Source organism: Zootoca vivipara, chromosome 1 (genome assembly GCF_965207765.1).
Source record: "Zootoca vivipara chromosome 1, rZooViv2.hap1.1, whole genome shotgun sequence".
NCBI lineage: Eukaryota > Metazoa > Chordata > Lepidosauria > Squamata > Lacertidae > Zootoca > Zootoca vivipara.
Window position 1 is genome coordinate 97195175 of NC_142582.1, and position 14419 is coordinate 97209593.

General features: G+C 40.7%; 1 protein-coding gene across 2 annotated transcripts in view; it reads left to right on the forward strand.

Annotated features, from left to right (window-relative positions):
* Positions 1-14419, forward strand: part of DPH6 (diphthamine biosynthesis 6) — a 233007-nt gene that overhangs the window by 58274 nt on the left and 160314 nt on the right. For both annotated transcript variants that reach the window (XM_088671286.1, XM_035110376.3), the window contains exon 6: positions 9325-9386. In XM_088671286.1, coding sequence (XP_088527412.1) covers positions 9325-9386 — 62 coding nt within the window. The remainder of the gene's footprint in view (positions 1-9324; positions 9387-14419) is intronic.

Consider the following 14419-nt stretch of genomic DNA (forward strand, 5'->3'; position numbering starts at 1 on the left):
AGATGAAAATTTAAGATGTTTTGTATAAAAGATTGTTTTTTTATTATTTTAATTGGATAAATTGGAAAATGGAATAAAATTTATTATAAAAAAAATAGTAGGTTGCCTGGCGTGCTCTAGTCCATGGGGTCACGAAGAGTCGGACACGACTAAATGACTAAACAACAACAGTAGGTAGTTGCTGAAGCATATTGTTTAAGCAGATTCATCTCCAGTCCTACTTGTTACATCTTTTGGAATTGGCTCACATAGTTGTAAGAATGTGAACTATTATGGGACTTTCTGCCTAAAGTGCGCGCATATATATATATATATATATATATATATATATATATGCCATGCTCACTTTTTAGGAGCAAAAATGTAGTTTTTAAAAGGGCAGTTTTATCATAGGGACACCTTTAGCACTAGCTTCTGTAATAGCACCATGGTAGTTCAGTGCCACTGCTGCGAAGAATAGATTTCGATAACTGTTTTAACATTGCACTTTAGTGGAACGATGCTGGATAACTGCTTTCTAAATGGATTGCATCTATACGTTAATCCTTTATTGTGCTACGCCTTACCTAGGGTCTGTTGGATGCTCAGTATATTCTAAGAATGCATGACACATCAACCTGAACTGGAGCTCATCACTGGTATTAACTTCCAGAGCTTCATGGTGGGGAAGGCAAACCTGTGGTCTTCAGCATCGTCATGCTGCCATTGTCCTAATTTCATAAGCCCTCTGCAGGCAATGAGTTCTGACCTCTGGCAAGAGCCATCCGTCCTGGCTGGGCAGAGAGGAAGAGAGAGAAAAGAGGTGGCACAGAGAAGAGTGGGGGGGGGAGGATGACCCCACCCACTTTTCAGCTCTGACCTGGCCCACTGTTAGCACCCCTACTATTATGCAGCCACAAAAAGCTGTTGTATTCCCTTACTATATACTTGCTCGTGCTGAAGGTACATAAAACGTGGAAGGAGACAAATTACACAAAGGGGAGGGGAATCCACACCAATAATTCTCTCCTCCATAAATATCCCTTCCCCGATATCATCCAAGTGCATCTCTTACATTTAATTAACCATGAGAGATGACTGTTTTCTTTTTAGCAAATTAAGCATGCTTTTGCATTGCTTGGTCCTAAAGTAGTCATTGCACATTAAAGCTGAAATACCATCTGTTGGCATCTAAAACATTTCATTTCACTCTTTCCCCCTTCTTTTTTTCACTAATGGGAAATGCTTTATCACAGCTTTTTCAATGGCATATATGACGCTGGTGACCAAAATATATATTTCTCCCTTTATCCTTCCTAATAGCTAACTTTCTTGGAAATAAGAGGAGGCATTTTAATACGTGGCCTTTATATGCAGAAAGGCTCCTATCTTCTATAAAAGTAGTTTAAATGATTTGCCTCGCATGCGTATCTGATGGCTTTTAACTCCTAGCTATTATTATATTCTCTTGTTAAAATATCTAGATGCCTGGAAAGGATATCATGTTACTTTTTCTCCCTTTATCTACCTGCCCTCCCCTTTAAATCCCTTGTTTGCTGCTTAACCAGCACATACTACAGTAATTACACTGGTAGGCAGAGCTTTCACAGTCTGTTCTTGCACCGTGGAATGTAAATGTGCTTGACCTTTTTTGTTCCAGACATATTTCCTCAATACTGTTGTCACTTCAATTCATTTAGTACCGCAGTTCACAGTATTAACAGTAATAAGAAAGATCTTTGGCAGATGTGTTTGGGGGGGAAATTGTACTTTTGAGGCTGACTTTCACCTTTTCCTCTACTTTTTCTCCTCTGTGTGGCTGTTTATAGCAGAATAAGATACATATAATCTAGTGGGGTGTCCTTACCCACCACCCACACACCCCACTTAGGGAAGAGAGGAAAAAGAGGCATTCACAAAGGCGCAAAGAAGCTGTGGTGCATAGCAGTCTGTGGCAGTGTCCACATTAGTCCTTCATGCCTTTCTCCAGGATACTCCATTGCATTCACCCTCCAACCTAGTTTTCTGTTTTTACTCCCACAAAGTCAGTTTCTGCGTTTACTGAGCAGTCCTCTTTCTCTCTTCTCTCCTGTGTGCCCCAGTGCGCCATCCCCAAATCTGCTCTGGAGGGTTGTGGGAATCCCTGAGGTAGTTTGGGAGGTGCACAGGGAGATGAGAGGGAAGGAAAGATCTTCTGTGCTGGCTATCCTGGACCCAGGCGAGATTAGCACCGCCTAGTGCTTAAAGAATTGATGCCGAAGAATTGATGCTTTGGAATTATGGTGCTGGAGGAGACTCCTGGACTGCAAGAAGATCAAACCTATCCATTCTGAAGGAAATCAGCCATGAGTGCTCACTGGAAAGACAGATCCTGAAGCTGAGGCTCCAATACTTAGGCCACCTCATGAGAAGAGAAGACTCCCTGGAAAAGACCCTGATGTTGGGAAAGATTGAGGGCACTAGGAGAAGGGGACAACAGAGGACGAGATGGTTGGACAGTGTTATTGAAGCTATCAACATGAGTTTGACCAAACTGCGGGAGGCAGTGGAAGACAGGAGTGCCTGGCGTGCTCTGCTCCATGGGGTCATGAAGAGTCGGACACGACTAAATGACTAAACAACAAGTACACAAAGGCAGGGACTTTAGTTGCTTCACAGTTTTAAGAGTTGGTGTTCCCAGAAGTAGCCTCATGCAAACGTTTCTACCAAGTATAAAAAATACTGGCATAAAATAATACAGCACAATCGTATGCATGTTTACACAGAAGTAACTTCGTTGCATTCAGTAGGACTTCCTTCTATGAAGGGTTGCATGGGATTGCAGCATCAATCTGTAACTTTGCTTGCCTTGTACACAGATCATAATAAACTTTTATAAAGAGGGCATGTGCCCCAAAATTCTTACAGGATAACTCTGGACTCTCCTCATACACTTGTGTAGTCTTTTTGGTGGCATGAAAACAGATGGGATGACATGAGAAAGACATGGTAGTAATTTGCTTTTTTACCACTTTCCTTCCTATACGAAGCCTTTGCTTCTGTTACATATGCATATGTTGAAAGAACTTGGGAGTCTATATATGCTTCCTGTGGCTAACCATATTGTACCCTTCTGCTTTGCCATTTGCTCTAGCAAAACCTATTTTTGTAGAAATTCAGGAGAGGGAGATCTGTGATAAACAGATGAGCTTGCACTCTAACTTTACTTCATAAGTGAACTTCATAAAGAAGATTAACTCAAGCCTTGTTGATCAGTGCATGGTCCGTGCCTTGAAAGCAGTAATGAGGAAGTGAAGGAAGCAGTCTTCCAAGAATCGGACAACTTTCTTTTTACTCTGTGCCTTGAGGAAGATCAAGCTAACAGTATTTAATAATGTGACTCTGTCCTAAAGCTGTTCAAAGTATGTTAGTTTGTGAGGTTTTGTTGCAGTATGGTGTTTTAGTGGAGCAAAATAACATTGGCTGAATACAACTGGAGTGAGTGATCTGTCTTATGTTTTCTGATGGGCTTTGCTTATATTTAGATTTCCAAAAGTATATGTAGACGTTTACAAGTGTTAGCTTAGCTATATTTTGTCTAGTGTAATTGACCTATTCCTCCCCCCCTTTTCTCTCCCCTCCCCTTTTTGCATTAGTGAATACTGTTCTGTGTAGGTTTTCACCTTTTGGAAATGAAACGAAGTATGTGATTTAATTTCCAATTCCTCCACCTCCACCCCTTAGCTCTAACTGAGTATACAGCCCCTTGCATGCATGAAGGAGGGGCCTCTACATGTGGAAAGGGCCCATGGGGCCACATTGCTACCCTCATCCCTCGCTCAACCGTTGGCCCTGCCCCAATATCCATATCTGCAGGTCTGCGGGGAACATTTCCCCTATGTGCATAGACCTCTGTGGGAGCTGGAAGTCTGGTAGATTGTAGTTGCACGATATGGATGTGGGCCTCTGCAGAGGAAGGACAGAAAAACTGCATGGCCCTGCGGGTGGCACCAGTATTGCTGTCCCACAGTCCCTTTCTACGTGGGAACAAGGCTTATGTCTAAACTTATCCCCTCTACAATTCTCACTTCACAATGGTACACATGCATTCAGATCTGCAAATTTGGAACCGATTGCTGCCCACCGTGATTAATCCCCTATGGGGTCATTCAGCAGACTTGCAGAATGTGTGGAGTCTTCAGTACAGTGTAGGCCATTTCCTAATTTATCAGTTCCGTGTAAGGACATTTGCACACGTAGCCCTTCCGCTGCAGTGTGATCATACGTTCCTTCTTCCATCAGAGATCTTTTTTCTTGAGAAGGAGCCAAATGCAGCAGCCATCCTTTCTCCTTTTCATTTAATAACAGTGTTGAAGGGCAACCATCCCACTCAGCTTTGGTGTAAATACTTGTCCTTCTAAAATCTAGGTTGTCATCATTAAATGGTCTTATTCTCTTAAATGGCAAGTATTTTCAGCTTGAGTGACTTCAAGTGGCTTCTTTCCTTTTGTATCCTGGAAGGATATTCTCTGCAGTCTGAAACATCACGACTTTTTGATGCCTTCTGTCAGAGTCCCTCTTTCTGTCATATCAGCTTATCATCCACCCACAGAATTCTCCATGGTGTTTTCACAACCCATCACTAGACACATTTTAAAGGACCTCTGCAGTCTTTCTGCTCCCCCCCCTCCACCTACACGAGACCTGAATCTTCTCCTACCGCAACTGATTTGTTCCCTCTGTAGTTGCCAAATGAACATAGTTCTTCTCTATCTACATGAGATTTCTATTCAAAGCCATTTCAGAGCTGCCATCTTCATTTAGCCAGCTGTGCATTTTTGTGCTGTTTCTTAATAGAGGCAGGGCACCTGACCTGCACCAAGTTTGATTGGTCCAGCTAGGTTATGTCTAGGTTTTGGTCACATCTCTGCAACTGCTACCTAAGACAAAGATGCCAAATGGCAACAGGATTTTCTTAAAACTGTTCCAGCTAGATGGTGTACAACATGACAGAATTCTGTTGCAATTTCAGATCATCTCGACATCTTATGGTGATACAACAATTTTATAATTGTTTGAGTTTACGAGTGCTGCAGAAGTGACTTGAGTTGTGAACATTTAGTCCCTTCTCTTTTTTTAAAGCTATTTTTATTAAAGCTTGAGAAATAAACAAAGAAAAAACAATATGCAGAAGTCAACATCAGAGGTCCCTGCTTCTATTACGGCAATTAATAACTATTGCCGTTGATGCTCTCCAAAGCGTCATTGTCAGATCAAGATGATGTTTTTATTCATTCGTTTAATAAAATTTATACACTGCTTGATTGTTTTTAAAAAAACCCCTCAAAGTGGTCAACAAAAAGATAACACAATAAAGTCAAGAAAAATTCGCAACCGTACTTTTAACCATACAAAGAGTCAAATACTAGAACAGATTAAAATTACCTGAATTCTGGAGCATCTGAATGTTTTTAGCAGGTACTGAAAAAAGTACAGTGAAGGTTGATCTCAGTCGGGACTGAGTTCCAAAATGCAGGCACTGCCACTCAAGCACAATTGAGTTCTTTTAAATGTGGAACTGGTATTATGTGGCACCTGTAGCAGTGTCAATTCCACTGATAGAAGTGGCTTAATGGACACTTATGGCATAAGGCGATCTCGTAGGTAAACGGGTCACAAGTTGTTAAGGGCTTTCTATACCAATAGTAACACCTTGAAGTTGGCTGGGTAGCAAATCAGCAACCAGTGCAGATCTCTGAGCATGGGTGTTATATGCTGACAAGGCCATACTCCTGTCAGCAGTTGTGCTTCAGCATTCTGCACTAACTGCAGCTTCTGGATCAGACGCGAGGGAAGCCCCATATAGAAGCTCCAGTCTTGAAGTAACCAGTGTATGACCTACTGTAGCAAGGCTTTCCTGGTCCAGGAATGGCCATAGCTGTCAAATACCCAGTTGATACCCAATCAGTTCTCTTCCGAACATAATTATGGGATTGGAGAAAAATGTCCAATGCCAGTAGTCCTTACCTACACTTTGCAGATATTAGGTGGATTATTCCATCTCCAACAGGACTGCTGAAAGGCAGTGCTCACTTCTGAGGGTTGTGTGTGTGTGTGTGTCTGTGTGTGTGTGTGTGTGTGTCTGTGTCTGTGTCTGTGTCTGTGTGTGTGTGTATTAATTGAGTGGAAAAGAGACCATCAGTGCAAGTATTTATGTACAGTATTGCCTGATGGCATAATCTCCCCTCGCCACCAACCTTGTGCTATTTTGGGGGCAGAGGAGGGGGGAAAGTCCTGTTGCGCCATTGGAAGTCCTTGCATGGGCTTCCACTTGTGGGACCCATTAGCTGACTCTGGCTCCATGGATTTAAGTTACATTAAAGTGTTATGCACGTGACTTGTGTACATTCTGCTTTTTCAAAATCTTCTCTTACCTAAATGTCTGCCTCTAAAAATGTCTCAAATTTTCTTCAGGTCCTAGAAAGTTACAAAAGTTATCATTTGTCATGGAGGTTGGGAAGATACTCTTAAACAATGATGTTGTTAGTAGAGAAGTATACAGTTCCCATTAATTAGTGTATCAAAAATTAGACAGAGTAGAAATGGCTTTTTAGACTCATTATGCAACTGGTTCTTTCACATACTGACTTTACAGTGAAGCTCTAGGCCATCAATGTTGTGGAGTACAATTCCTTTCGCTTGGCATTCTTAAGCAGCATTTTCAAGCCTCTCATGATGCTTCTCCTATCTGTGCTGGAATTCTCTCCAAGAAATAAAGCTTCGTTTGCTTTCTTGACAGTAGATAATAAATTGACTGATATAATTCAGTTGGGGAGTTGAAAAATGCACTAAAAATAATGGGGCATAACATGCTAGGGTTAACATTTATTCATAGATGATGCAATTAAATAAAATGGGCATTAACTTCAAGGTCAGTCACTAAAGTAATAAAACTGAATATTTTAATTGAATCATAATTGCTTCCCGTTGATACATGCAAGTCAAGTAAAATAGATGTCAGCTCTACAATTATGATTCTTCCTCCTAATTAATTTCCTAATTCTGCATGGAGCTTTCTAAGGCCTGGGCCTTGTTGTGGGTTTATCCACCCATCCAGGTTGCCTCCTCCCTCCTTCCCACCCCAGCTGATCCCACATAGGGAAAAGCGCAGTGTTGTTGATTGATAAATTCTTATTCTATTATGGACTTTTATGTAGTTCTTCCTTTGCTTTATTTACAGAACGTAAGTAGTAAAATCCTGATTGCAACATCATTATTAAGAGGGAAAACATCAATAATTAAAAATTATGTGAGATTCTGACATTTGTCATCATTTATATTATGAACTCTGATGTTTCAATAACTGGATAGAATCAACAAAACTAAAACTTCGGTTTTAGAGATTATCCTTTAATGGACACAATGATTATCCAATAATGGATAATGTATATTTTGCAGCATATTCTGCAGATAAAACAGCATACAGTCTCCATGAGAGCAGAATTAACAACAACAGCCATTCCAAATTAACCTTACTGGGGGTGGGAAGCAAGGGTACCTTATATCATGGCACAATCAAAGGTATAGGAAAGAGAAACAAAATTATCAAAGAGTAAAGGTAGCAGCTTTATTAGACCTACCAAAATATCATAAAATAACTAGGACTCTTCATCAGGTACTGTAAATATTAGAACATTGAGGTGGAGGAGGAAGAGAAAAACAGTTGTTGCTGGTCAAACTATCATCAGGTAAGTTTTAAGATGAGCATGGTCGGAGCGAGCACTTTCAAATGAGGCACACAACTTGAAGTGCCTCAATTGGATGTCTGCTAGCACCTCTCCTGCTTATCTTAAACCCTGGCTTGGTTTTTAAAAAAAACATTTCTTACCTTGCACAAGACACCCATCTGATTGCTATAAGATGGTAAAATGCTGGACTTGATGGATGTGCCATTGCTTTGATCTAGCAAGACAGTTCTTTTTCAACATGTAGAAGGCACAGGGAATGAATACATGGATGTGACAAAGGGGCTGGGGCAGCAAGTATATTTATATAATGCAGTTAACTTGCATTTTTTTTGTTATGTAAAATTGCTACTTGCTTTTCATGGGTAGCCTGTCTTGGCACCCCTTGTAAACCAAATAGCTGGTTCGGAAACACTATGTTTTTCATGGGGGGGGGAGAGAAAGAAAGATATTTAAACTCTTCATCCCCCCCTTGGTCCTGAGGCTGCACAGGCTTCCCTGCTGCTACTCTTTACATAACAATGTATAATCACAGTTTTTTTCATGCAATTAGCATCACATTTTTCCCCTCCTAAGAAAAGTCTCAGGAAAGGGTGGAATTTTCTGAAAATTGTGTTGAGCATGGATTTCCCCTTCCCAATTCTCTTCTTGATCCTTAATCTTGATGAGAAGTGAGATGTCCTTTCCCCCTTCTGCTTAAAAAGTGAGCCATTACTGCAGGCCACATGCATATTTTATACATTAATATATTGTATTATATGCAGATTACACACATAGGTATGCAGGTTTCCTAAAGTAACCAGCTCATGAACAGATATATACAACAATGCATATAACTATAGAAATTACTTATGAAATTATGCTGCAGAAACAAAGTACAACATGAAATGATCCTTTTCTATGCATTTTATGTATAATATACATATTTCTTTAGGTATGCTTTTGCATATAATCAGTTGGCCTTTTAATAAATAACGTATGTGCAGCTCAAACATAAGAGGGAACCCTGTGTAAGAAGTAGTCCATTGTGAGCGAAGTTTGATTGGGTCAGAACTGCTACATTCTATGTATAACTCTCTCTAAAACTGATTGCTCCTCCATACCTAGTTACAGAAAACTGGGGGTTTGGAAGGAACCCCTATTGAACTTTAGTTATAGCAGACCGTAGCAGGCTTAGGCCAGCTTCATATTTTTAAAAGGTCTACATTCTGATGCTTACCATAGCAGAACATGGAAGAGTCCTGTAGACTAACATCTTGAATGCAGTTTAGGGGTTATCAAATCTCTTGGACTATTTTCATTATCATAACGGGTACACCCCCGTTTTTCCTTTTTATGTGCTGAAATTTCTCTGAATGGAAAGCACTCAGTAAAACAATGTGTTTTCCAGTTGTTGTGCAGGGCAAAGGAAATGAACTTATTTTTCCCCAAGGATGGAAAACAGTTCAAAGGGAATAAGAGAGTGAGTTGTGGCTAAGAACATCTATGTTTGCCTCAACATTATTTTTGATATACAGGAACTGTTTGCCAAAGGAGAAGGTTTCTTAAAAAAAGAAAAAGTAATCTCTGACGCCCAAGCAGTACTTTGTTCTCTAAAATATGTTTTAACATCTCTTGGCAGGTTTAGATCCAGATAAACATCTAGGAAAAACATTGGATGAAATGGAACCTTATCTTTTGGAAGTAAGTATTATCTAAAATATACTTGAAACGTTCTGTGCCTCACAAAAAATAAATAAATTACATGTGGAGGAAACTGAACAACACTTACTTCTTAAAGCACACACTTTCAGAAGCAAAACATTAGACCAACATTTGCCATACTGGAAAAAAAATAAGTTCTCTAAAATAGGATACATGTAAAAGTGTTCAAATTGATGACTGCTTTATTTTTTTTTTAGAAAAGTTGTCTAGAAAATTATTATTATTATTACCATAATTTATTACCCTTCATTCACCCTAAGGTCCCAGGCCAGGTTACAACAATTAAAATACAATATTAATATTAAAACACAATGTTAAAAACCGTTTTAAACAAGTTAAAATTACAGACATAAGTTGGGTCCTAAAAATACAAGCCTCGTGTGTCAAAAGCCAGGATAAAGATGTGTGTTTCAGCATTTGCCGGAAGCTATATAATGCAGTAGTTCCACAACTTAGGAGATCTCACAAACAATACCTTCTTCTGGACCACTCCATCCGAGCTTCTGAGGGCATTATATTTTTATGTATGCTCTTTTCTTCCTACACAGATGTAAGAGAAAACACTGCTTTAATGTATGACACGTGGAGTATGCAGGGTACAGTGGTACCTTGCGAGACGAATGCCTCCCGCAACGAAAAACTCACAAGACGAAAGTGTTTTGCGATGTTTTCGGCGCTTCGCAAGATGAAATTTTCTATGGCTGCGCTTCGCAATACAAAGTTTCTCGGCGGTTTTTTTTGTTTGTTTGTTGGTTGGTTGGTTTTTTGCCGTGGCAAACCACGCTTCGCAAGACGAAAATCTCGCTAGATGAAGCGACTTGCAGAACGAATTACTTTTGTCTTGCGAGGCACCACCGTAGTTGTTGCTCATCAACTTCAAGCATTGCAGATTCAGGTAGGTAGCCGTGTTGATCTGACACAGTTGAAATAAATTTAAAAATTGTCTAGTAGCACCTTAGAGACCAACTAATTTTGTTCTGGATATAAGCTTTCGTGTGCATGCACACTTCTTCAGATACCATATCTGAAAAATATCTGAAGAAGTGTGCATGCACACGAAAGCTTATACCCAGAACAAAATTAGTTGGTCTCTAAGGTGCTTCTGAACAATTTTTTTAATTTATTTCAAGCATTGCAGTGTGGATTCCCACAAAGGATATTAATCTGAAGGCAGCCCTGTTTAGGGAAGTTTTTAATATTTAATGGTGTATTATTTTTAACACTCGATTGGGAGTCACCCAGAGTGGCTGGGGAAACTCAGCCAGATGGGTGGGGTATAAATAATAAATTATTATTATATTATTATTATTCTTGTTGGGAATTCTAATCAAGGAAGCAGCTCCCAATACTAAGGGGAAACTTTGAAATTATTGTGGAGAAGAAAGGGGACAGGGATCGACAACCTTTTTGAAGCAGCGGGCACATTTCAAATTTTGAAAGAGTGCTGGGGGTTTCAGTTCCAAAATAGCTGCTGCTGCGGGGAGGCATAACACAAATTTAGAGAGAGAGGCGACGTTATGCTTACCATGGGAAATCAACTTCATCCTTCTGGTCCTGATGGTGGAGATCACACGGTATTGATTGTACACACACACACACTGATGCTATTGCTGCCTAAGTGCAACAGGAAGCATTTTTCAGCACCAGGAAAGAAATACAAGTTGGCCACACCAAGCCCACTTTCATCTCTCAGAAATAACTTAGAAAGTACTTGCACATTTTACCTCATAAGTTTCTTTCTGGGAGGCTGGAGATGTACATTTCCCCCCATGAAAGTTCAAGAGTCTGGAGCGCCTGCCCAGGGGCACCACTGAAAGCCATGGCAGTTCCATAGTGGGGAAGACAGGCTACATGTCTGAGTGAAATTCAGGTCCAGTACAGACTTACAGATTACATGCAGTTCACATCCACAGCTCTGGCCCTATCTGCACTATATATTTCAAGCAGCGCCATGCCATTTAAGCAATCATGGTTTCCCTCAAAGAATCCTGGGAGCTGTCATTTTCTAAGGGTGCTGAGAGCGGTTGGGAGACCCCTATGCCAGTGTTTCCCAACCAGTGTGCCTCCAGATGTTTTGGGACTACAACTCCCATCATCCCTAGCTAGCAAGACCAGTGGTCAGGAATGATGGGAGTTGTAGTCCCAAAACATCTGGAGGCACACTGGTTGGGAAACACTGCCCTATGCCCCTCGCAGAGCTACAGTTCACAGAGTGCCCTGAGAAGAGGGATTGGTTGTTTTACCAGTCCCAGAACTGTAGTAGCTCTGTGGGAAGAATAAGGGTCTCCTAGCAATTGTCAGCAGCCTTAATAAGCTACGGCTGCAGTTTGAACTTTCCTGTGGTAAAAGTCAGCATGTTCTATGTTAATAACCTCAACCTCCTCTTTAGTGATTATGAAATAAATTAGCTGTGCAGTTTTATCGCCTTGTGGTACAAGTGGCTGTGTTACAACACCCCAGAAAATGTTGTTCGACTTTGTCTATGTGAAATGGTAAGCTGAGATCTGTGTGAGCTTAATGGAAAACAGGAGTGCCTGGCGTGCTATGGTCCATGGGGTCACGAAGAGTTGGACACGACTAAACGACTAAACAACAACAACAAATCCTGGTACCAACTGAATGTAGTGGATTCCTGCATTATAGGGGGTTGGACTACATAAACCTCAGGCTCCTTTCCGACTCTATAATTCTATGATTCTGTGACTTTATTCCCAGTATACATACCCCAGTTACGTTGTTTTTCATAGGCTTTATCATGGCTGAACAATGACAAACAATAACCAGCATTTTCTCCTAGATTTGGTTTCCTTGGCAATGCTGAAGTCGCTTCATAGGGTTGTGTGGAGGAAAGTTGCTCAGTAAATACTCTTTTTTTTGTTGGTAGGGGGTTTGTATTCTGCTATAAATGTCAGTGTACATAAATATTTTACTAGATATTTAGCTCACTTTATAACTTAGTGAAACTGTAGCATAAACACCAGCTGCAGAGAAAGTTGAGGCTATGGTTCTAAAAATATTTCCTTTGAATGCTGTCAGGGGTGGTTGTGTATGAGAGAGAGATTGAGATGGAGGGGCGGGGAGAGAGGTCGATGGGGATTGGAGGCTGGAGAGATCAGAAGGTAATGGGCCAATTATATTTGCTCTTTTGTCAACTCCCAGCTTTTAGGCATGCTGTTGTTGTCCTGAAGCCCTTTCCCCATTTTAATAAAAAAATATGAAGTGAAGTGTAAAAATCCATATTCAGTTACTTAGATATATTTTGCCAGCTTAATCCCAGAGAATCTGAGTGGGTAAAAATACATTTAAAACACACAAAAGCCTTATTTGGGTGTTTGCCTGGATATGCAAGGGCTAAATGTATGTAAAGGGGCAGCAGCAGGTATGCAATTTCTGACCCTCCATTTGTGGGTTTCTCAGATTTTTACAGCTTGGATACAAAGGCCTGAAATGGGCTTCCATGAGCATTTGAATTTCTCGTTGCACAGAGGCTTGTAAGTGTTCATTCAAATGCATGTAGTAGTCCCCTTCAGACCACCATGCTCAACATACGAAGGCCTGAGAGGAGCCTGCGCATGTTGTGCCATAGAATGGGGTGTCAACTCCAATTGTGGTCCACATGTTCAGGGGAAAATGCACACTTTCCTGATCAAGAAATAGAAGCTGGTGTTCGTGCCTTCGTAATCACAGGTCTGGATTATTTAATGTGCTGGTGCTAGAAACAGTTAGGGCCAACTGGTGAGATAGGAAGCAGTATCTATGTGGGAGAAAGCTTGTAACCAAAACCGAAGAGCAAATCATCAGGCAGGGCAGAGGAGCAAGCCAGAAACAAGGAAGGAAGGGCACCCAAAGGATACAGGTCAAGTTGAGAGCTCAGGGAGTCCTCATAGCTCAAGCAGCTAGAGCAGAATACCAATTTATGGTCCTTGCTGTCCAGAAGGATCCAATGACCAGCCCAGGTGGGTGGCGTCAGTCCAGGGCAGGCACCCCAAACTTCAGCCCTCCAGATGTTTTGGACTACAATTCCCATCATCCCTGACCACTGGTCCTGTTAGCTAGGGATCATGGGAGTTGTAGGCAAAAACATCTGGAGGGCCGCAGTTTGGGGGTGCCTGGTCCAGGGCCTGTGGTTGCTGCATAGGCAGAATTCCCCTCCCCACCTAGGTTGAGGGTGGAAATTCAGTAACATTATTGGCCAAATTCTTCATATTGGGGGAAGAGTAGTACTTATAAATTACATTCTAAAGTGGTCTCTGGCTTGCCCCCCAGGCCTTTGAAAGAGTTGCCATAACAGGGTAACAGGGCAGTTGCTGTGCAATTGGACCTACTGCAGGAGATATGTATGCCCCTGATGATGACTTGGAAACTTCGGCTAGTTCAAAATGCAGCAGCCAGGTTACTGACTGGGGTTCCATTTAGAACCCCCATTTTAAAACTGAAGCACTGGTTTTATTGATTTATTGATTTAGAAGATTTATAGACCACTTGACCAAAACAAATATCTCAAAGCTGTGTACAAATAAAGTTAAAATACAGCTGAAATCCACTGTCCACTTGAAGAAAAATACACAAAGAATCAACATAAAACAGACACATACAGTACATATAAATTGACACTATCATTACAGACAAAGATTTATATATGAAACCTTTAGGACATATTTATGTGAATAGCTGTTTCTGGGCCAAATTTGAAGTGCTCACATTAGTGTTTAAGGCCTTTGTTTGTATGCTGAAGCCGTACCTCTTTACCCTGGTCTGTGATACCTGAGATATATATATATATTAGGGCCTACATTGCTCTTCTGATTACAAGTGGTTTTAACAGATTTCACTCTTGCGTTTTTCCATTATTGTAGCCCGTCCTGGGACCTTATGGTCAATAATGTGTAATATGCAATTTTGTAATGTGTGTTTTTTAAAACCGCTGATTTTATTTTAGGAAAAAGTTAGGCTTGCATGTTTTTAACATCTGTTTTTATCAGTAATTTAAATATATGTTCTGTGTAAAGCAC